General features: G+C 42.0%; 1 protein-coding gene across 1 annotated transcript in view; it reads left to right on the plus strand.

Moving 5' to 3' along the window:
- The window catches only part of AVL9 (AVL9 cell migration associated), a 33,312-nt gene extending 16,078 nt beyond the window's left edge, over nt 1-17,234 (plus strand). The window contains exons 4-16 of the mRNA XM_026052325.1: nt 737-808; nt 1,737-1,826; nt 2,206-2,272; nt 2,904-2,944; nt 4,098-4,136; nt 6,093-6,162; nt 6,585-7,120; nt 9,464-9,598; nt 10,083-10,302; nt 11,801-11,918; nt 12,345-12,398; nt 14,735-14,823; nt 15,279-17,234. Coding sequence (XP_025908110.1) covers nt 737-808; nt 1,737-1,826; nt 2,206-2,272; nt 2,904-2,944; nt 4,098-4,136; nt 6,093-6,162; nt 6,585-7,120; nt 9,464-9,598; nt 10,083-10,302; nt 11,801-11,918; nt 12,345-12,398; nt 14,735-14,823; nt 15,279-15,373 — 1,626 coding nt within the window. The 3' untranslated portion in view covers nt 15,374-17,234. The remainder of the gene's footprint in view (nt 1-736; nt 809-1,736; nt 1,827-2,205; nt 2,273-2,903; nt 2,945-4,097; nt 4,137-6,092; nt 6,163-6,584; nt 7,121-9,463; nt 9,599-10,082; nt 10,303-11,800; nt 11,919-12,344; nt 12,399-14,734; nt 14,824-15,278) is intronic.
- The last annotated feature ends 6,469 nt before the right edge of the window (nt 17,235-23,703 follow it).

Consider the following 23,703-nt stretch of genomic DNA (forward strand, 5'->3'; position numbering starts at 1 on the left):
GGCTTTATTGCACTCTTGGTTCTAGTTCATGCTTACTAACCAATTAAGAAGAAAAATAGATTTTTAAATTGAACTGTTTACAACAAGCAGAATATGAAACAATGTGTTTTATGCAACAACTCCAGCGCTCTTTCCATCTGGCTTTTTGATGAGTGGGCTGCAATCTGCAGCTTGCTGTTTTGTACAGCAAGTGATTAAGTGAGTCACTTGGCTGTATTTCTGTCCCTGCCTTTTCCAGCTTTGCTGTTAAGTGCTGGGGCCATTTGGTCAGGCTGAGAAAGTAGTTGCTTGTGCAGATGAAGTTCTCCGAGTATAAAGCAAACCAACCAAGCCAGGCAAAGGCTTTTCAGCCTGGTCTGTTTGCACAAACAGTGCTAGAGAAGATCAAGTGATATGCTGAGACCTCTTTTCTTTTGCTTCGTTTCCCTGAGTTAATCAAGTCGTTGCTTTATCCTAATTCTTTTAAATGGTCCTGTGCGTGTCATCACAGTCGTCTCTGGGTCTTTGCTGCGGACAATTTGCTTTGCTGTGGGATGAGAGCTCAACCGACCAACAGCGTTGTGGCCGTTTGTGCTAGATCAGGGTTATACTGTTACATGGCTTGGATTTTCCACCACTGAAGGCAGTCACTCATAGGATTTTATTTATATAGGGGTATATGATAACTAGGTCTGTGAAAAAAAATGTTTTTGAAATTGGATATTGGTAAAAATATTCTAATGCTTCTGTTCCTTAGGCGTTAAAAGTCCGGCAAGCAGATATCACTCGAGAAACAGTGCAGAAAAGTGTCTGTGTTCTCAGTCAGCTGGTAAGGATGCTTGTTTAACTCCCAAAACACTTCCAAAGAACATTTTTTTTATTGATTTGTTTTCTTATTTGGAAACTTTTGTCTCTAAATGCTGTTTTTTTTTCTTAATCATTGCAAAGTGTAACAGAATGAACAGTGTAGGGCAAGTGATTTAGAAAGCCGTGGCATTTGAGTGTGCTGCCTTGATTTGGTGTCTCCTTAAAGAGTAATTGTAAAATTGTCTGCATGTTGTCAGGACTTGGGATATCTGCACTTATGACAGTTCTTAATACTAATAAATAATACTAATATTAAGGATTTGGTTAATAAGGAATAAATAAGTAACAAGATAAGCAATAACTAAGTAATAATGAGTAGTACTAATAAGTAGTAAATGATAAGTGCTAACTCTTAAGTTCTTTATTTCATGTAGTAGGATTTGGTGGGTTGGTCGTTGCAATACCTGGAGTAAGAAGCCATTGATGACTGTCAAAGAGGTTTTAAGATAGTCTATACATAGCTGACTGTTTTGAGGGGACATGTTGTACATACACACCTGTTTAGCAAGAGCTACCAATTGCCCGACAGGTAAAAGAAACTTCTGTCAGTGCCTGGAGCTGAATTGAGGACCGTTCTGGCCAGTGTGTGAGCTGTGTTAGGCAGAAAAGTACTTCTCCAGGAAAATGTTCAGTGATGATGTAGTGTGTACAAATGGACAGAAAGGAGACAAAATTCTTCTACCATTTGAAATAAGCACAGAAGACCCTGCAATTTGACAGTCTAGAGCTTTTGCTCTTGAAAATGAGCTGTATCTCTAGTCACATGTCTATGTTGCAAGACAAGAATGAGAAAAGACTGAAATTTAAAATAGGTTACTTAATACATTTTCCTCACTTGCTTCTTATCTGTTTTTTTTTTTTTTTTTTCTCTTGTTTTTTTTCCCCCCAAGCCTCTGTATGGGTTACTTCAGGCAAAGCTGCAACTCATTACACATGCATATTTTGAAGAAAAAGACTTCTCTCAAATTTCAATTCTGAAGGTAAAGTGTAAACCACGTTCAGACAGAGCAAAGCTTTCGGTGTACGGCCACGCGCTTTCAGGTTTTTAGGGAGTGACTGCTTAGACACTCTGTTTTTCATAGGTGATTCTGCTATTTAACTCAATTAATAAATGACAAGAACTAAATGAACTACCCAAATCCGACAGAGGGTCAGCATTCTGTTTTGTAATAAAATGCACATTGACCATCGTAGGATGCTCGTTCTTGCATCTCTATTAACTCCCTTAGTATAACTTTCCTTTTTCCTGAAATAAACTGATGAAATCCTTGAGATGGGTCATTTTTATTTATTCAGAATTCTATGTGACCATATGGCATTAATGCATTCTGGGTTTTGGTTTTGTTCCAACTCTTACAGGAGCTCTATGAGCATATGAATAGCTCTCTGGGAGGAACTTCATTGGAAGGGTCGCAGGTTTATCTCGGTAAGCGACCTTTTGTACAAGCAGCAGATAAGTGAGTGTTACACTAACCAACACATTTGCTTTTTGGCCTAATCTGCTTCCGTGCATCAACAAATTAAGCACCAGAGGTTTGTGTGCCTGCACAGTGTTCTGTTCTGCTTTCCTTCCTTAATGAATTTAAATAAATGACAAGTACATGCTGTGTTCCTTCTGTAACAGCACATAGGTTGAGAGCTGTGCTGCATTGCAGCTTGACAGCTTGACAAACGACAGCTTGACAAACGCTCAGCTGCGTTTGGAAAATGGCACTTTCTTAATTTTGAGGTGAAACCATTTGTTGGGATGTTCAACCTTTCACAGACCTATGGTTTGGGAAATCTCCCTTATGACTCTAGCTTTTTCATGTGCTTTCTGAATGCATAGTGTAGGATTTAACAGTTTCCATAAAGCTATGCTGCAGCCAGCAGGTGTAACAGAGTCTGTTTACTTACATTGTTACTGCCTCCATTGTAGCTCCTGCTCAAAAGGAAGCGAATTTGGTATTACTTTCCTTAACAAAATAACTAGATTCACATAGAGTGCACAGTTCATTTGCCACTTGGAATCTGCTAGCTATTAAACTGGAATAATGGCTTTCTTCTGGTTATTGCAGGTCTGTCTCCTCGGGATCTTGTTCTTCACTTCAGACACAAGGTATGTTTACCTGGCAGTATTATAATTATAAAATACAGCCTGATGATGCCCTGCACAAATTTTGAGGAATAAAATGTTTTGTGAGCAACTGAAAAATAAACATGTACTAGGAGTGAAGCTTTTCCGTTAGGTTTCTAGTTACAAGCTTCCAATTTCCCTTTGCCTGCTGTGTATACCCCTTCAGGAGAGATCAGTTCCAGAGGAAAAGAAAAAGTTGTCCATTTCTTTGTCTGTCTGGAGACCTCTGGGGTTTTTGTGACTTTTTTTTTTTTTTTTTTTTTAAGTCATATCCCAAAGTTCAAATTCTATCTCTCTTTCCTGCTCCTTGCCAGAGGGACAGGATTGGAAGATGTTGCAGATGTCCTGCAAGGCACGAACACCCTGTTCCCTGTGTTTTGTGACTTTTTCAGCTCCTGCCATCATAACACATGGGGGAACTTCCCTTCCCTGTTTTCTTGATGGCTATTGAAATACAAAGTCTTGAATTTCTTACTGAAATGCTAAGTTAAGTTAAAAATAACATTTGGAATCTTTTTTGTTTTTCTTTCTTTTTATTAACTGAGAGGCATCAAGGAAACAAAGATGAGAAACTGGGATAATGATATTTTTGCATATGCACGGTAGATATTTTTGAGGGTAGAACTAGTTTTCATTTCACTTCAAACATCCCAGTTATACCCTAGAAATGTCTATCTGTTTTCTCTGAGTGAAAGGAAAGCCTGGACAACCCTCTCTGATCTAGGTTTCCCATTTGTAGAGGTCTAAAATGAGGAGAGGTAAGTGCTCTTCCTAGCAATCTGCTGAATTCATGTATGTGTTTCCATGGAGGAGCCTCTTCTCTTCTTATATAGTTTACTGTTTTTTGAAACTCTGGAGTGATAACATATGTCCTGACTCATAAATAGTGTTTTATGATTCAGAGTATGCAATTCCCATTGGTGCAGTTCTTTTTTTTTACACCTCAGATGCTGTTTGAATGTTCAGATGGAGAAAGGCTGTGAGGCCTCTGTTTTCTATTGGCTGAATGTATTTGACAGCTTAGCCAATAAAGTCAATAACCAGTCTTAAACTGTGAATAAGACAAAGTTTCTACAGTGTTTTTGATAAACGGCAATGATTCACTCTCCATGTTCTTCATTTCTCTCTTTTTCAGGTCTTGATCCTTTTTAAATTGATTCTTCTAGAGAAAAAGGTAACCTTCTGCAGGCCAAGGCAGAGAATTGAAATAGAAATGTAATTGTTATCTTTCATATGAAAGATAGCAGATAAAATGTACCAGTGAAAAAATAAGGATTATTTAAAGGTACTTCTATATGCATATATACATTTGCATTTGGAAACTGTGTTCTCATTAACTGTTTTGCATTAATATAAATTAGTTTTTATCTCTTCTGTACATACTCTGCCTTATTAGTAACTGTCCCAATGAAAGTTAAGTAAAATGTGTTTAAGTGAGTGGAGAAACTATGTATCATAAAAAGACAGGAGCATCATGCAATCAGGAATCTACTCTAAATCCAATTGGAAATCCAGTAAGATTTTTGTGGAACATCTCTATTGATATGTTTGAAAGCTTACACTCCATCACAATAGTTCAGCACTTGGGCACATGTAAACAAAATACTTAACTGAGCTACAATCTGTTTTTGAAGCTGCACAAAGCACGAGACACAAATGCACAGGAAGAGCAGAGAGCAGCTTTCCTAAGCTCCCATGCTCATGTGACTCAGACATATGAATCTGATTTGAAAGTAACTGGGATTTTATTGAATAAAACTGTGAGCCTGGTCTGGATTTTTGTTTTGTGTTGTTTTTCCGTAAGCCATAACAGGAAGAGAACACTTGCAACTTCAAAAGGAAGAGATTGCTTCCTTCCAGAGTTTCCTTTCTGACAGATGTTAAGGTTTCAGAATAACTCTGAGGAATCTGGACGTTCAAAGATGTTAAAAGCAAGAAGCTGTTAATATGGTAGTTTGCTTGGAGCAGAAAAATGCCTGGATGCTACAGACTGGTTTTGCATTAATCCCTAGCAATTTGCTTTCAGCAGGCCAAAGGAAACTTCTTTTTCGCCCCTCAGCTGCTATTAAGCTGAGAGACCACGTCCAGATGGCAATCATCTGCTTTCTGCTGCCAGAACCACCCAATTTGCTGATGCAAATTTTGTAGACTTTATAAGAAGATAGGGAGGGCTATGGAGATATGTACCCATACAGATGGACACGTGGCAGAGGCACTGAAAGTGTAGAAAGTTGATCTACTTAAGTACGCCATATAAGAAAGTAAATGTAGGGAGGCTTCTTGGAAGGAGATACTTAATAAACTTGTTTATTTTATTTCTGTTATATTGGCTGGGAATGCAAAATAATCTGATAATCTTAAACTGAAAGGAATATTGTTAGGCTTCAGCTGTAATTCCATGCTATTGCATCATGTATTTTTTAGTAACTTATTCAGCAGCTTCTCAAAAGAAACCAGACTTTTTTTTTTCCCCATTGGTGTCAGTGTTTCCACGTGAACAGCCTGTTTTTCTCATCATGCTATAGGCTTTTTCTGTGGCTGTTGCAATACATCTTTTCTGGAATGCAGAGCAAAACAAATTGTACCGGGCGCTGTACGTGGCGCACTCTGTCTCCAGCTGGGATTCCATCAAACGTCACCTGATGTGTTGGGACTCTCCTTCTCTTGGGTCCATTGGGTCAGGGGCTCATGGACTTGAGCATCCTGGTGGATCAGGAGTCACTTATCACTTCTAACAAGTGACTCTAGCTTATAATAGATATTTTGGCTTCTGACTTTCAATAGAAACAGTCTTTTATGCACAAAACTAAGCAATGATATATGCAGCATTCCAGGAACACCCTTTGTCTGTCAGTCAGGGAGATTTTTTTTCCCCTAAAGTTGATCCAGTCAACATGGGATCAAGTGATCCAACTGCAAACAAGTTATATATGTATATGCATTCAAATATTTACTTTTAAAAACTGTTTCTAAGAGCTTTTGTTGGTGAACAGATGTAAAATGGAAGAAAATGCTTTTGACACCTTGCATGCGCTTTATCTGTCATGTGCAAGCCATCATTTTGATTTTAACTTTTTTACTCTCTTTTCCCTCCCTGCCCTTTTCCTTTTGATCCTCCTGCCACCACCAGGTGCTGTTTTACATTTCTCCAGTAAATAGGTTGGTGGGAGCTCTAATGACAGTCCTGTCACTCTTTCCTGGTAAGAGGAAACATTTGGAGTTCTTAATGTGGTTCCTGTTCGTGACTGAGACTGACTGTGCTCTTCTGTATGGAAAACAGTTTGTGTGACAGTTCTGTTGATTACATTGCCTGAAAAAAAATGGGGTAACTTGAATTCTTGTCTGTGTAGTATGGACGCATTTCCCAATGCTTATTAAAAAAAAAAAAGAGAGAAAGGAGGAAAAATCCTTCCCTAGGTCATTCTTGAATCCTATCCATACTTCCCAAAGCAAAAATTTGGGGCAGATTCTTTGGGAGAGAAGGTTTGACTTTCAAAGTAGTGTTCTGAAGTCTGTGTTTTCTAGTGTGCACAGAAGAGCATTTCCTTCATTGCCTTCAAGAATTAAAGTCATTTTAGCGTGTAATAAGATGCTGATATTCCCATGTGATTCCACTCTGCAGGTATGATTGAACACGGTCTTACTGACTGCTCGCAGTATAGACCACGGAAGAGTGTTTCAGAGGACGCTGCCTCGCAGGAGACCGCTCCACGGTTAGATGATTATGTTTCTGTGTCCACTGATGATGTTTCAAATACGAACCTGGGAATGGGAAAGGGAGGCAGAAGGAAAGCAGGAGAGCATTCGCTGGAAGGTCAAAAAGCCCATGTGCCTTTTCCCCAGTCGGAGAAGCCTTGCAATGGAGCGCAGCCCTCCAACGGTGCCGTGCAGCGCTTGAAAGTTCCTCTCCGCGCTTCTCCAGAGTCTTCTGAAAGTGACTGGGAGACCTTAGATCCTAGCATTTTGGAGGAGCCTAATCCCAAAGGAGAAGGGGAAAACAAAGCACATGGCCCAGCTGCAAGCCGACTGCCAGAATGCGCCCGCTCCGAAGGCCTCCCCATCACGGTGCAGCCGCAGGCAAACGCGGCGCTCGTGCCGGGCCTGGTGTCCGGCTTGGAGGAGGACCCCTTCGGCATGCCCCTCGCCGTGTTCACAAAGGTAAACGGGTCCCTCAGAAAGGGAAACGGGCGTTCACAAAGCTAAATGGTCCTTCGGGTAACTTGGAAAGGGACAACTTCTGTCCTTAGGGAAGGGACCACGGGTTGTGGTTGCCGGGCCCTGGAGGGATCCTGGTATGGTGCAGTTCTGCTGTGCGGGCCCTGGCCTGCAGATCCGCTGCGTGCCATGCATGGTAGGCGGCAGGAACGGCCGTTTCTTTCTGCTCTGAAGTACTGGCAATCGAACCCCATGAGGCCCGACCAGAGCACTTGCGAAGAAGGCAGCTAAATGTTATTAACTGGGGTTCTGCAAACTGTCCCTGAGCGGCTACCCAGGCCTGGAGGGAGCTTTTCTTCATTTTCTCTTAGCTCTTCATCATTATCTGCGGCTGTCTCTGTTTCTCAAAGGCCCCTTGACGGGCATTCTCAGGTAATACCCGCTGCCTGTGAAACCAGGCCAAATGCCTCCTCTTAACCATAGTTTTGTCAGTGAAAGAAGTGATACAACACTCTGTTTTGGTTTTATGTAATAACATCAAACCTAATAACATGTGCTAAGGAAGCAGAGGATTGAGGTTCATCCTCTCAACCTGATGAGGTTCCCTCCCTTTTGGAGGTGGTTATTTGCACTTATTTGTGTATGACAGTTGTATGTGAGTGTCTCAGAGCAGCTTTCCTCGGCAGCAACACATTAGGCCCAAATGAGCAGATCAGATCAGGTACCATCTGCTCTGCGTGGCCATAAACCACCATGAAGAGATGGCTTCTCCAGGCAGGATCTGCAGCCTGCTCTGTGTCTCAGTGCTCTGCCTTCTCTAAAAAACACCCTGCAAGTTGGATCTAGCTTAGCTCTAGGAAAATACTAGATTGCAGGCAAGGAGGAAATAATTGATACAGGGTGGGAGGAGGCTAAAGTGCACATTTTATTTGCCGCTAAGCTTGTAAAATGGAGAAGTAAACAGTGTTTATGGAAGTTGACAGCACCTTCATGCTTACCTTTTGTCCCACAAAGGTGCTTTACATTGGATGAACTCAAGTGAAATTAGAATAGGAAAGGCTTTACACCTCAAAGCTATGAGAAAATGTGATTGCCAGTTAAAATGTAACCGCCTAGAGGAAATGTAAATCTTATTTAGAACTCTCATCTCTGGCCTCTTCTCTGCAATGTTGTATAGGAATAACAAATAGGACAAATCTGAATGGGATGAGATTTTGCCAGTTGGAAGAATATATATATATATATATGTATATATGTATATATATACCAAATATACCAGAGCATGAAAAAAAATAGGCTGTGATATTTTGATCTTTTTAGTACTAATTCTGTGGGATCATTTCAATTGCATTCACTCTCCCCTCTCTTTTTTTAAAGAGCAGGAAACAACACAGAAACGTGAATTTGGGAACTGAGCCTTGATATTTTAAACAGTGAAATATTTCCAGATTTGACTAAAATTTATTTAGTCTTTTCTTTGCCGACTTCCTAAGCTTTGTTTTTCTGACTATTTTCTGTTTTAGGGTGGCAGTTCTGTTCCCAAGTGCGTTGTTCTTTTGACACCAGCTGTTTGTTTCCAGCTGATAAGTGCTTGTCATCTGGAAAGCTCTCCCTGTCTTTAATATAACAAAAGGGAATGGTTGTGCTCCTTTCTTCCATGTGTTTCCAATTAACGTGTGCTGTGTGATAAAGTATCTGTGCTCTTTGCTGCCATCCAGTCTGCACTAGCCCTTGTGGGTTTGTACCTGTGGTAAACTGCATTGTGCTTTGTGCAACTGAAACAGAATTAGATCTGAGTTTTAAATTCAATGGACGGGTGGACTCTACATGTAAAAGTAATAATACAATACCTACATCTTTTTTCAATGATCTTTGCATAACCTGCTTGAAAGTCTTAGAGAAAATCTCTTAAAATGTGGGGTTTCTTCTTTTCTATTTTCTTATTTTCTTTATTTTTTTTTCCTTATTTTCTTTTTCCTTTCACAAATAAAAAGTGAGATAGATGTCTCTCTTTCTTGACATCTTGTCTATACACTGACTTGAGACCTTCGTGCTCACTCTTTACTGCTTATTCTGCTACTGCATAAACACATTTGCTTCTCGACAGCTGGTGCTGTATTTCACGTGTGTTCCTGAGACTGAAAGGCTACACAGCCTCTTGAAAAACATAGTTGAGGTGAAAATTTTTAGGTGTAATGTAGCAAAGAAATCTGTAATCACGGCTGAAATTATAGTAACCAGAGTCCTTCACTCTGGGTGGGAATGTGCTGACTTTGGTTAGGAAAACCTGTGGGTGTGGACAATGTTCTGTCTTTTTGTTAATCCCCTAAATATGTGTTGCTTTAGGGATACCTTTGCCTGCCCTACATGGCACTGCAGCAGCATCATCTCCTCTCAGACGTCTCAGTCCGGGGCTTTGTTGCTGGAGCCACCAACATCCTGTTCCGCCAGCAGAAGCACCTGAGCGATGCCATCGTGGAGGTAGGAGGCGTTCGGAGGGGACGGGAGGGCAGCAAAGCAGGGATGGGTTTTGGGTACGTGACCGCAGCGTTCCAGCTTCGTGCCCTAATTTTGAGCAACTTCCCTTGAAACAACTCTGTAGAATTCAGTAACATAACAGTTAAATGTATGTAACCAACTTAACCTAGTGGCTAAATTAAATTAGCACTGATCAAAGTGAAAATCAAAGAAATGGATGTGAACAGCAAACTTGCCTGCCAAATTCTGTGAAATAAGCTGCTTTTAGTCTGTGCCAGGAAGATCATCAGCTTCTGGTTTTATCAGAGATGTCTGTCATTCTGAGAATGAGTTATTTGTGATTTATTTGGTTATATATTTCTTCTTGATACTGGTTGTGACTGTGTGTTTAGATTTAGGCGGTTGTTTGACAGTAGTAGTACATGGTATTTTATGTATAAGCAATTTCATTTGGATCCCCCTTTACCCTTGGAATTATTTCCAACAGATAGAAGACGCTCATGTCCAAATCCACGATCCCGAGCTCCGTAAGATGCTGAACCCTACGACGGCCGACCTGAGGTTCGCAGATTACCTGGTGAAGCATGTGACTGAGAACAGGGATGATGTTTTTCTCGACGGCACTGGCTGGGAAGGAGGCGACGAGTGGATCAGGGCTCAGTTTACTGCGTATCTTCACGCGCTGCTCGCTGCAGTGCTGCAACCAGGTACCCTGTGTGTCCTGTCTGGGGGCTGAGGTGAACGTGGGTGTGATAAGCGCTGGCTGTGCACGTGCTTGGCCTCCTGCCAAGGAGAACGTGATGGGCAAAGAAGAAATAGCTTTGAGGCTGCAAAGTAAGAATTTAATAAAAAGACTTCCCAAAGAGTAACAAGGATATCCAAGGACAACAAAATCTCCTTATTTTGGTCGAGGATTCTTCACAAGTAGAAGAACTTGCAAACGCATCCAGATTTTACCAACCTAGAATATTCTGCAGGTTCTGTTGCCTCCTGAAGTTCACCTTAGGGAACCAGCTGGATCCAAGAAGGGATGGAGTTAGAGGCTGCTTTCAGAGAGTCTTGGTGGTCTGAGCCATCTCTTCTCCCTCTCTGCCATAGTCTTAAATAGGACTTCAGTAACTGAAGTCACTGAATTCCTTAAATAGGAATTCAGTAAGTGAAAAGTGTCAGCTATAGGCTTGAAAAGTGCCAGCTATAGGCTTTATAAGCTTCTACTTTCTGGAGCTTAAACATTTCTGTCCCAGAAATTCTGTTCAGAAGGAATTCACGGTATTCCAGTCTTCCTGCATGAATGTAACAAAAAGAATAGGTGATTTGTTTCTGTCAAATGTTTCATTTGCCCCACACTGATCCTTTTAACCTCATCCTATTCGTGCTTCTTTGGCTCTCACTGGCTTTTACCCAATTCAGTGCCAATGCCATGGTGTATGTGAGAGAACGTGGGACTGGGAACCACACTTCAAGATCCAGAAGCTCTAAGTGTTGTTGAAGAGCATAATTATTTAAAGATGATTTTTGCTCTATATGAAATCATATAGATCAGCTTGAAGCTCATGCTGATCTAAAGTGATTCGCTCTGGTTCTAAAACGGTTCCCTATGTTCTTATGTATTTTACTTTAAAGGGAGATGTTTAGGTTTATTCTACAGTACCTATGCTTCAGTTTTGCAGTTGAATCTGAGGTTTAGTAAATATGAATGTAATAGCATAGCCCACAGAGCCCAGCCCATCGGGCCAAGAGCGGCGCGAGTTTCTGTTCCTGCTTGCTGGGTGGCCTCTCTCCCTCCTGCCCACCCTGGCCCAGAGAACAAGTCTTGCATGTGTGGGTGAGGGGTTTATTTTCTTTTTATTTTGAAAATATATTCCTCTATTATGAAAAGCTGATTTAAAAACGAAGACATCGCTGCTTCCCACTTCCCCCTCGCTGCCAAAGAAAAGACAACATAATTGTGTGTAATTGTGTGTAAATCTGTGATTTTTTGTCTTTTTTTTTTTTTATTCTTTTTGGGTTTTTTCAGCTTTTAAAATGAGGGTGGGTTTTTTTTGTGTCAGGTTCATAATGCTGGAATTTGACTTGACTGTGATTTGTCAAGAGCCTGGAAAATTTTAAGCGTTTTAAAGGTTTAAAGGGAGCAAAGCCCTTTTCTTTATATTACATGTCTAACAAATTGCCACAGATTCACTCATTTTTATTTTGATCTATCAGACAATGAAAAGACATTGTCAGACTTTGGAACGGCATTTGTAGCAGCCTGGAAAAACACCCACAACTACAGAGTGTGGAACAGCAACAAGCACCCGGCCCTCGCAGAGGTAAATGCCAGGTAAGGAACCCGCTTTTAGCACTTGGCCTAGGGAGCGTTCAGCACCTGTGCAGGGTCACATTCCTCCTTCCAGCCTCCCCCGTGGGCCTTCAGGAAGCCCTCGAGGCTGAAGCCTTTGCAGTCCTGTGCCAAAAGGATTTTGAGCCCAGAAGCAGGATGTTTCTCCCCTTTTATACCTTATTTTGTCTCTGGAATATTTCTGGCTTACAAATAGGAAGCTCCTTACGGGTGGTTTGTAAGAAATCCAAGCCTGAATAGACACGGGATTCTAGTCTCCTATAAAGTGATACTACTACATCTGTAATAGACTTCTTTTTTTTAACAGCAGAGAAGAACATAACCAGTGATTTCAGTTGTTGTAGTATGCATTCATCATGAAAAAAAGAAATAAATGAGGTTTTGGGGGGTTTCTTTCTTCTCTTCCAGCCATCCATTCCAGGGACAATACTCCGTATCAGATGTTAAGTTAAGATTGTCACAGTAAGTATATAGTATTTCAATATGTGCAGAAGAAAAAAAAAATGTGTCTATGTGTGTGTGTGTATGTATAAACACACATACACAAGCAGCTGTGTAACTCTGGCTATGAGGATCTAAACTAAGTAATAATTTGAATCACCCTTGTACATGAAACCGTATCTGAAGTTCTCTTGCACAACTTCACTACATATAAAGACGGATGATTTGCAGGTTTGCATAAAGTAGGGGGAAAATAGTGCTAATACAGTTTTGTTTAGTCTACACTGATTTTTGCACTGCCGTTATAAGGCTTTTAAAGTGCTAGTAATCCATGTAAAGCAAAGCAGTTAAAACTTTTACCAGTGTTTCTCCATGTGTTGGTTTTGGGTCCAGTTAGGATAAATTAGCATTTGGGGGCTTTTGTTTGTTTTTTCCAAAACCTTGGAAAGTCTCAGCAGTCTTTTTCCAAAACTCCCTCTTGGAGCTCATGGTAGGTGTCCTGTACTGAGGCTGAGGTTCAGATTATTCAATTTAGAAGTTTAAAATGCATCTTCTGTAACTTCTTGCTGCACCAAACTTTCCCCAGACTTTTCAGTTCTGTCAGTTCTTACCTATCCAGGTCTAAAACGGACTTCAGTGGCACTTGTGACTCTCACAGATCTTAACTATAGCCAAAATCCAGTCGTGCAGTTGCAATTAGCTGTTTGTTTTTGTTCGATCACCAAACAGAATAGATTGTTTTCTCCTACTTAGCTGTGTTGCCTGTTCTTTAATAAAAGTCACTGGATTTGTTGAGATTGGGCGGTGTCATCCAGATACCGTTGGTTTATTGTGGACTTTTCAGCAGACTGGCTCTGTAAGATGCCTGTTAAATCAGCAATGCTTGTGCAGAGGTCAAACACATGCTAAAATACATGAAAAGGCAGCCTGAGGAATAAAGTGGTTCCAACTTCAACCCCCCTGAATCTTTTGGCTGCTTCTGCTGACCCACGGCAGGTTAAACCTCTGTGATGGAGCTTGAGAATTGCAAACAAACCACGATTCATTTCAAGGTCATTGCCTTCAGTAAGGTTCATGCTCATAGGAGCTCGTACTGTTACTGTGGTTTGTAGCCTTTATAGAAATATTTAATAGTCTATAAGATGCAGGGATGACTATAATGTGGCGCACCCACCTCTCTTCTTATTTTTTTTAAAGAAGCCCCCTTTTAAAATGCCCCTTTCTGGTACTCTAAAACAAATATGAAAAGATGAGTAGTTGTATCTAATATTTTTACGGCAGTATCTTTATTCCTCAGAAGTAATTTGCCTGCCAGATGCTCATCAAAATTACTTTTTTTTTTCAAAATTGCACCTGAACTTGTTTCTTGAGATGTGTTCTTTTCTTTTTGCTTTTCATCTCCACTGAAGATTTTGAAAGTACTCAACAAGATAACGTAGAAAATTGTAAGGTAGAAGAGCATGTGGCATGCTTTTCTAGAGTTCCTGAGTTTCACACAAACTGATTTTCCGAGTATGAAATGAGTTTGAGAATTTAATATTATAATTTAAACCGAAATGAGACTTGCAAAAATGCAATCACTTGAAAATAGAGCTGATTGCTTTTGTAAAGTCCTTTGCAGATGATGGTAGTATCTGTCTGCCTTTTTTTTTCCTTTTAACAAAAGCATGAAAGTTTAACTATATTTGATCAAAAAATACATTTTAAAAGCAAAATACCAAGTAAACCTTATTTAGAGAAATGAGTGATGATTATTCATTAACACATATTTGTCCTTTAAGACTTACAGATCAGGACTAAAACTTTCCAAAATTTCTGTAAATCTTATTTCATAGTTCAGGAGTTTACATTATAGTAAACATTTATAAGAAGTAGTAGTGTGCTTTATAAGAATGAAGTGTTGTTCATGGCACTTTTTCACGGAATCACGGGATGTTTGAGGCTGGAAGGAACCTCTAGAGATGACCTAGTCCAATCCCCCTGCTCCAGCGGGGACACCCAGAGCACGGGGCGGCATCCAGGCGGGTTTGGAAGATCTCCAGAGGTGGAGACTCCACAACTTCCATGGGCAGCCTGTGCCAGGGCTTTTGTTGTTGTTTGGGGGCTTTTTTTTTTTTTTTTTAATGTTCTATGCTTAACAGATTTGTGTGGATGAGATGCATATTTCCAATATAGAAATTGTATGGGCTTGATTATATACTGTCCTGCAAAGAGGATATATAATCAAGACCATATAATTCCTGTGCTAGAAATATTTTTATATATATTATATATATGTATATTTCTAAGCATACAACTGATTTGCAATTAAAGATAATGTGTCAGTTGACTCAGTCTTCCATATGTCTTTCATTTAGCTCAGTGCAAAATAGTGAACGCGGAAAGAAGATTGGAAATGTGATGGTTTCCACTAGCCGAAATGTGGTGCAAACAGGAAAAGCTGTAGGTAAGAAATGAACTGAAAGGCAGATTAGAGCCTGCCTAATTTGGCACTGCCTCTCTTGTAGAAGCAGCCCTTATCTCACTTATATTGCATTTTAATTGAAGTGTACTCTACAGTATACATACAAAATAGAGCAATGTTCTGAGAGGCAAAGCTGCTGATTGTGGCTCTTTATATTGCATGGTAGTAGAAAGACAAGCAGCTAGGCTAAAGTTTCCAGCACAAGTTTCTTTTCCAGTGTGTGGACAAAGGAAAACATAGGAGGTCAGCAGAAATGTTTGTTTTGATTTTTTTTTCCTATGTACAAGTTCTTTGAATGTTTTATGACACATGCTAGTTGAGGACTAGCATTTTAAAATCCCAACATAGACAGCAGATTGTGCTGCTTCACAGGCCTAGCAGTGCCAAGATGACAACACGACAACTCCTGATCCTCCTTCTTTTGTTTTATAACGCAGGTCAGTCCGTCGGAGGAGCCTTCACAAGTGCAAAATCGGCCATGTCGTCATGGTTTTCCACTTTCACGCAGTCCACACAAAACCTTGGGGACTAGGCACTGCTCTTGCACGCTGCTGCTGGATGGTGCAGGTGCAGTGGCTTCTCTGAGCTGTAAAAAACTGCTCAAAATGTAGCAGTGGAGACTTACAGTCCAGGACCAAAACGAAGTCCATGTTGCTTGCAGGCAGATGTGGAAGGTTGTCAGTCGGTTTCACTAGAGGTCACCATAGAAGGATGGTGAGTGTCTCCACACAATGGGATGGCATTTGCAGCATATTGGCTTAAAATGACTACTTTTCTGTAAATCTGAGCCTTTATAAAGACACTAGCAAAGAGGGCTTGGCACAAGCCAAATGCGTTGAACCTCAGATTTGTACATTTTCTTGGATGTTGAAGATATTTATGTAAATTAGCTATATTTTTCAATTCAGATAGCCAAATGGTTGTGCATTCCTGTTAGAAATAACCAGAGTATGCATTACTGATTTTGCTTTCAGGTTAGATTTGAGAGCACATCTGCAAAACGTATATGGGGGGAACACATAAAAGGTTCCAAGCCAGGTGGAACTGTCTCGCTTTGACCTGCAGATTAAAACTAGCAGGGTGCAAAGTGTCACTCTGGCTAACTTGAGATTTTTTGCTTTCTTCTTCTCCTCTGTAGCCATGTACAACTGTTAGATTAATCTATCTCTGGCTCTCTGTATCTGCAAATCTGTGTGATAATTGTGAAATTAGTATTTTCTTGACATTATGCAGTAGGCCTTCTTACCTTTACCTATGTTTCAGCCGTGTTTTACCCTGGGACATGAGTAGGATTCTGGTTAGAGAGACCTCTTCAATACAAAAAAGTATTTAAAAAAAGAAAAAAAAAAACAGTTCTCCCAAATTGGGACAGAATCATCTATGAGGATGTAATTATGCCATAAATGTAACTACATGCATATGAATACAAAGTATTAAAATTACCTAAAACTAGCACAGTAGCAAACTCTGAACACTTTGATTGCCAGTAAAGTTATGAAAATTCTTTCAAGAAAATCGGCCATATAGATTTTCTGCATCTACTCAGGGAATGGTCTATTCAGATTTTTGCATTAGGGAAGGAACAGCTCAGTTCATGTCCGTATGTGAAGAAATAGGTTAGTTTATATGAAAAGATGTGGCATAATGCTGTATTTCATATATAAGTACACATGTGCAGTGTCTTCTGTATCCAAGCATGCTCTATTCCATACATATTCCATATTTCCTGCTTCTGAACACATTATTTCCTGTTTCTTGAAGTGCATTCCTCTCTATGCCTTCCATGTGGTAGCTGTTATTGCTTTCCACATTATATTAGCAGATGTCCCTGCTTTATTACAGTAAAAGACACTCTCAGTTTATTGCCTCTTTGGTATCTGACAGCTTTTTGCCACACTCTTTTCTGGGGCCAAGATTTCAAGTCATAGTTGTTTCTTCTATTCCTCGAACAAAATAGAGCAGCTGTGCAAGAAGTAACTAGGAAGATCCCAATGTAGCTTAAGAAATTCACTTCAGATTTGTTTAGGTGCATCTGACAAGTTAATAGTGAAGGGAATAAAAAAACAAAAACAGATTTGTATCAAGTAGTTAAAATCCAGCAACTTAATTTTCAGTTTTATTGCTTCAAAAAATATATTTTGAATTTGAAAACACAAGATCTGCTTTGAAGCTTTCGTTATTTTTTTTCTAGGGCAAACTACAAATAGAAAAGCCATAGAAAACCTGAAAGCCTCCTGCTAGTCTAAATAGTTTTGCTGGAAAAGGGCCAAAAATGCCTCTAAAAAGCACTAGTAATCTACTGCTTCTGACATAAAAGTAAAATGCACCTGTAGAAGTGTAACTATGGCTTTTGGTCTTGATGTATATATGTGTATCTTTTAAAACGGCTGATGCTCTTTTCTGTTTTGTTCCACAACTCTGTAATAGACATTTATATCTTTTTCTTTTTTCTTTTTTTTTTTTTTTTTCCTAAAGACTGAGAGAAACTTGATATGCAGGAGCAGCTCTGGTGCAATCAGGATAGGGATGCAGGTAGTGGGGATGATCCGGGCGCCTCCTGCTCCGGCCTGCAGACACGGAAATAACTAATGGCTTGGTGGAACGGTTATTTTGTGTTGTAGGTGATGGGCTTCATGTTGTAGTGAAGCCTGGGTACAGCCTAGAGGCTTTCAGCACTTACCAAACTAACCTCAGCAACCTAAGGCACGCAAGGCAAGCCGGGCATCCAGGGTGCGTGACAGTGGTCCCAGCGCCAGGCAAGCAGCAAGGGTCCCCATGTAGCCGGTATCATGACAGGTACTTGCAGGGTCATTTTCATGGGGTTTGGAGAGGCAGGGAGCCGGGCAGGGCTTTCCACAGCCTCTCTGCTGCAGAGCCCAAGTTGCGCAGCTGGGTGAGAGCGTTTCCCTCCGTTCTGCGTGTAACAAATGGTAGAAATGGGAGCTTGGATTCGTTTTTTGTTTTGCGAAGAATGAGCTTGGTGCTGGCAGGCTGGCCGGAGGTGCCAGCTTGCAGGGCTGCGGGGCTCTCCCTGCACAGAGAGCCTGGCTCAGGTGCCCGCCTTGGGGCTGCCATGCGGACGCCCAGGCTAGTAAATGTCTCGCACTCCTCTCCTTGCTGTGCTTAACCTCTCCGGGCTAACCCAAGAGAAATGCCCTTTACTCCTCTCCTCTCTGTTCTCACTCTCCCCTCTAAACATTATCACTTATAAATATTTCAACCTTAAAGACTGAACTTCCCTTCCTAGGGCCCTCCGAAACCTCTCCTCCTGCCCTGGGAGGAATGGGGTGCAGAGGCGCTGCGGGCGCCTCGCTCATGGCGCCTGAGGCGAGGGCGTGTCCAGCGGCGCCACCATGCACTCCAGTAACCGACTTAACCGTTAGAGTTAACCGACTTAACCGTTAGAGTTAACCGTTACCGCAGCCGCTCCTCCTTCCGCTTATTTATGTTTCCCCTGACTTTTGGGAAGGAAAAGCAGCATCTTTGGCTTTTTGTACGTGCCGGAGTTTGGGGACCGGCCTGTTCAGTGTACATGGATACAAGACACAGGTCCGCAACGCTAAAAGGGTTAATCATTCATCATTTTCATGTCATAGCCTTAATTCTTGTGCACATGAGACACGGTTATTTTCCCCCTCGAATTCATACATCACAAGTATCCGTTTTAGATCAGTGTTCTCATAAATTGCACTTGTTTGACCTTGTACATCTGTTTCAAGCACCTTTGTAATTAAATTTAGTATTTTGCCTAAGCAAACTTCCTATTTCCACAGAAATGATTAACAAGCAGATAAACTAATGTGGCAGTATTTAATTGTGAAAGTGAAGGTGTAATGCAATTTTTAAATACAGAAACTGTTATTTGATAAATGAACATGCAAGTAATGTACTTGATTTCTCTTGTGCTGCTTGAAAATAAATACATCCAGCCTGTTCAAAGCTCTGTCTGGTCAAATAGATGTTTTATTTTAAAATGTTAATACTACTAGGAGAAACTATAGGTGTCTGGTTTAAATACTGGTAGCTGCTTGTAGTACCTGGTCAGTCTTTTTGAAACTTGTATTCCATTTAAACTCACTATGGATTTTGCTTTTGCAAATGTATGACAAGTGTATCGTGTGGTATAACTTTTTTTTTCCCTGAAAATTATCCCCCATTGGCCAGTATTCATTGTAAATTAGTCTTTAGTAGGTGATAGCCTTCTCATACCTAAGTAAGAACTTTAGATAAAAATGTATATTTTTGAACTAGATTAAACATTAAAGTAATACGCAGTTAATGTGGATTGTGACATCTCATCCAAATGAGGATGCTGAGTGTCTGGCAGTAGTGAGCTCTGCGCTAAAGACTTACTTTCAAGTTCTTGCTATGATTTTGACACCGTAACTATCTGAGAATGATTGGGTAAATCACTGTTTCCAGTAGGATGAAACTGACCTTCTTTTATAATATTCAAATCTAAATTAGATAGAGCTTATATATTAAAAAAAGGCATTTGTTCATCATTCCAATCATATGTGAGTAGTTGTTGAAAGACTGAGAAACAAACTTGCACTGTATCATTTACATGATATAATTTTGCTTTCTTGCAGGTATTTAGTCTTTATTTAAAAGGGCAGCGTGGAAAGTACTCATTAAAGGCAGAGACACTGCCTTGCTGGGATGTGATTAAAGATTTATGGAGAGTTGCTGCTGGTTGCTTGTGAGTCTTGAATACAGTAGTGGAAGAGAGGCTGGCTTAAAGAAAGCACGCACAAAACGATGGTTCTGACAGGTTTGTGCTCTTGACCACAGAGAAGGCTCTTTGTCAAGCATGATCAGTACTATTTGGTCCTGTGAGCAATTTGAGGATGGTTTATTTCTATTGGTGTCACTAAAATGGTTAATTTTATCCTGATTACTTAATTCTCTCTAAAGTGCTGTGATAGCTCTGTACAGCATCCATAGCGAGATGGCTTAAGTTCTGCTGCGATGGAACTCAGTAGCCTGCCTGGCTTGCTGAGTACTTCACTTCAAAATAAAATCAGTGCTTAATCATGCAGTGCTCCCGCTGTAATACTGCATATTCCAGAAATAACCAATAGAAAATAAAATGTTACTTCCCTGCCTGACTTTGCTGAGTAGTATTGACCAAAGCTCATTTACTATTTGCTTCAGCAGTAGCAGAGACCACCTACTGAATCCTCTTTCCTTGTTTGAATCCAGATTCCCGAGAAAGCAGCGGTGCTTTCTAGGCCAGACAAGCCTGAAGAAAATGAATTGAGTAGGTATTAACTGAAGGAAAGAGAGTCTGAGTGAAGGGTTATTCTTGAAACAAAATGGGGAGCAAAATCATTCACATGCTGCACGAGGCAAACAAAAAGTACCAACAGATTCAATTGACCTCGTCCCTGTAAAACGCTCTGAGAGGTGCACCTGCAGACAGGGTGCACCTTAAAAGCAGAGGCATTCCTGAAAGTGGAAAAAAAAAAAAAAAAAAAAAAAAAAACAGGAACTCTAGCATCTTGCCTAATAGAGCTTGTAGGCCCTGGCCCTTTGCTGCTATTAACAACTGTGTGTATGTTTTGAAATGTTTAATGATGTGCCTAATGTTGTACTTGCATTGTCTGGCTGCAGAACGAGGTGCTCAGAGTGGGCACCACATGGCCACTCACCTGCTTTAAAGGGAACCTGGGCCTGAAGCCTTTGCTGGATATTCGGCATATCCCGTGTTCTTAATTTACCCTAAGGGCTGTGTTGCAGCAGCAGCAGCACCTGAGCTGGTTGGGTGCTCCCCCTGCACCAGCACACGGCAGGCAGGCCTTCCTGCGGCCACTGTGAGAGAGGCTGGGATGCGTTTTGGAGTAACCTGGAAGAAAAGCACATGGAGAGGTGGTTATTGCCCTCTCAGTCTTGCCCAGCCCCCCTTCTAGCCAGCCCCAGCCCCAGAAATAAAGAGTGCAGAGGGAGGTGTGAAGGGTGCAGGCACTCAGTTTAGCGGTGCTGTTGTCTGTCTGCAGGTGCAGTTAGTGCTGAGGAACAAGGTGCCAGGAGCCTGAATGTCTTAACAGCAGCCTTGAGAAAGGAGAAATACGGTGACGTACCAGGTAGTGCTTTACAATAGTTTTTTAAAAGAACTTCTAGAATGTTTTTCCCAGAGATCATCCCTCTATCTGATCTCCCTAAAGCTTGGCCCACTTCACTAGCCTAGTTCTGTTTATTCCACTTGGAATAGAAGTGAAACTGGCCCTTAAGAAGGTAGCCTTCACTGCAAAAAATAGTAAGTGAATGTACTGAAATTTGTTAGTGAGGGTCCAGGCTTTTCATTTTGGGGGGAGGAATTGAGACTGTTTCAGCTTTGAAGTATTTCAACCAAAAGAGGTGAACTGACTTTTCACATTTATAGCAACACTCGAGGCAGTAACAAAGTTGATGTTTTCAAACTTGCTCCTACCTGTACTTCAAAGCCAAGCTCATGTAGACCAGTTGTCTGTCATTCATTAAAATAGTATCTTAGGCTGAGGCTTCTATCTAGAGCTGATTGCTTTAATGATCTTTGCTGTTTATAAGCTAAGCACAGCATTTTTTCAGCTAGTGTCCCTGTTGCCACAGCAATCTTTATTTCTGCCCTTAACACCCCTTTCCAGGCCACAGTCGTGCTGCACCTGCAGCCTTTCTGTTCTCCTTCCTACAGGGAAAGAGCTTACCTGGGACCTCAGCTTTCCACAGCTCTTTTCCTTTGGAGCTGATACCGACTGCAGTGCGTGGTAACAGCCGCAGGGAACTCATGACAGGGCTTCTTCAGAACACTTTCCCCGGGAAAGTGATGGAGCAGCTCATCCTGGCTGCTCTCTCCAGACACATGGAGSAGAAGAAGGTGCTCAGGAGTAGCCAGCATGGATTCACCAAGGGGAAATCCTGCTTGRCTAACCTGATCACCTTCTACRAAGGAATATCCAGCTGGATAGATGAGGACAGAGCGGTGGATGTCATCTATCTGGATTTGAGCAAGGCTTTTGACACTGTCCCTCACAGCATCCTCCTGGGCAAGCTCCGAAGGTGTGGGATAGATGAGTGGACGGGGAGGTGGATTAGGAATTGGCTCGATGGCAGGGTGCAGAGAGTGGTTGTCAATGGTGCGGAGTCCAGTTGGAGGCCTGTACTTAGTGGTGTCCCCCAGGGATCAGTTCTCGGTCCGGTCCTGCAGGGTCCTGCACTTGGGGAGGAATAACCCTGGACACCAGTACAGATTAGGGGTGGACCTGCTGGAGAGCAGCCCCRCAGAGAGGGACCTGGGTGTCATGGTGGACGACAAGTTGACCATGAGGCAGCAGKGTGCCCTGGTGGCCMAGAAGGCCAACGGGATCCTGGGGTGCATTAAGAAAAGCGTCTCCAGCAGGTCGAGGGAAGTGATCATCCCCCTCTACTCAGCCCTGGTGAGGCCACATCTGGAGTACTGCGTCCAGTTCTGGGCTCCCCAGTACAAGAGGGATGTGGAGCTGCTGGAGAGAGTCCTGCTCAGGGCTACCAGGATGATCAGGGGCCTGGAACATCTGCCCTATGAGCAAAGGCTGAGAGAGCCAGGCCTGTTCAGCCTGGAGAAGAGGAGGCTGAGGGGGGACCTGATCAGCGTGTATAAATACCTCAAGGGAGGCAGTGAGGAGGAGGGGGGCGGCCTCTTTTCAGTGGTGGACAGTGATAGGACTAGAGGAAATGGCTTCAAACTGAAGCATCGGAAGTTCCACAGGAACTTAAGRAARCAYTTCTTSACWGTGAGGGTGACARAGCMCTGGAACAGGCTGCCCAGRGAGGTTGTGGAGTCTCCTTCTTTGGAGATCTTTAAAACCCGYTTGGAYGCAGCCCTGTGCCACGTGCTCTAGGTGACCCTGCGTGAGCAGCGGGGTTGGACTCGATGACCTCTGAGGTCCCTTCCAACCTTCGGCATTCTATGATTCTAACAAAAACATAAAAACACTGGAGACCCATCAGAGGGGGGACTGGTCTGATGCCTTAGTTCTGTGTTATACGGAGTACCTGAAGGAAGGTACTGCATGGATTTATACATAAGCCTAACAGACTGCTCTAAAATGTATTAAAATGCAAACCAGCAGGAAGGGCTGCAGGCTACCTTTATTGCACAAGATGCTCCTTACTAGATAAAATCAAGCAGAGCCTTTCAGCTTCTGCAGGACAACAGTGAGCTGTAGTTTCTATGCTTGTGCTTAAGTTGAAAGGCTCACACGTAACTTCTTGCCAAAACTAAGGTGAGTCAGCTGCTTCCTCTGCAACGCAGAGCGCCCCAGGCACGGCCCTTGGGTGCGGGTCACCTGGACTGGGGGGCTGCTGCTGCTGGGCCCCTCAGCTGCAGTTACCAGGATGCAACAGCTCTTTTTGGGTGAGATGTGAGATTTCTCCTAACTTGCACAATAAACCCATATCCCTGATGAGCGGTTTCTCCATGACCTGCCAGGTCCCAGGGTGCAGGAACGCACCAGCTGCAGCCCCCTGGCAGCACCTGCAGTTGCCCCAGACTGCCCCAAGTCCCTTCTCACCTTTAGCTGAGGTGTCTAAAGCAGCGCGATGCAGCCGCGAGTGCAACCCCGTGATTCACCCACAAAGAGGAGCCATTGGCCTTCTCCTCACTTGGAGCCACCTCATTATTCTGAAACCTTACACTGCAAAAGGCCAAAATATGACAGGAGTTTACAGAGGGGTTTGCTAATTTAAGTGCCCTTTCCCACAGCCAACAGCAAGAATGTGTCTTCCCCCCTTGAAAAATCCAGTTGTATTTCCTCTGCTACCTAACCAATTATCAGGACTACGAAGCAAATAATAAATCTGCAAAAGTTCTCCTGAAACTAGATCTGCCCCCTTACTTCCTGC

Source organism: Nothoprocta perdicaria, unplaced genomic scaffold (genome assembly GCF_003342845.1).
Source record: "Nothoprocta perdicaria isolate Ctin4 unplaced genomic scaffold, notPer1 scaffold_87, whole genome shotgun sequence".
Lineage (NCBI taxonomy): Eukaryota > Metazoa > Chordata > Aves > Tinamiformes > Tinamidae > Nothoprocta > Nothoprocta perdicaria.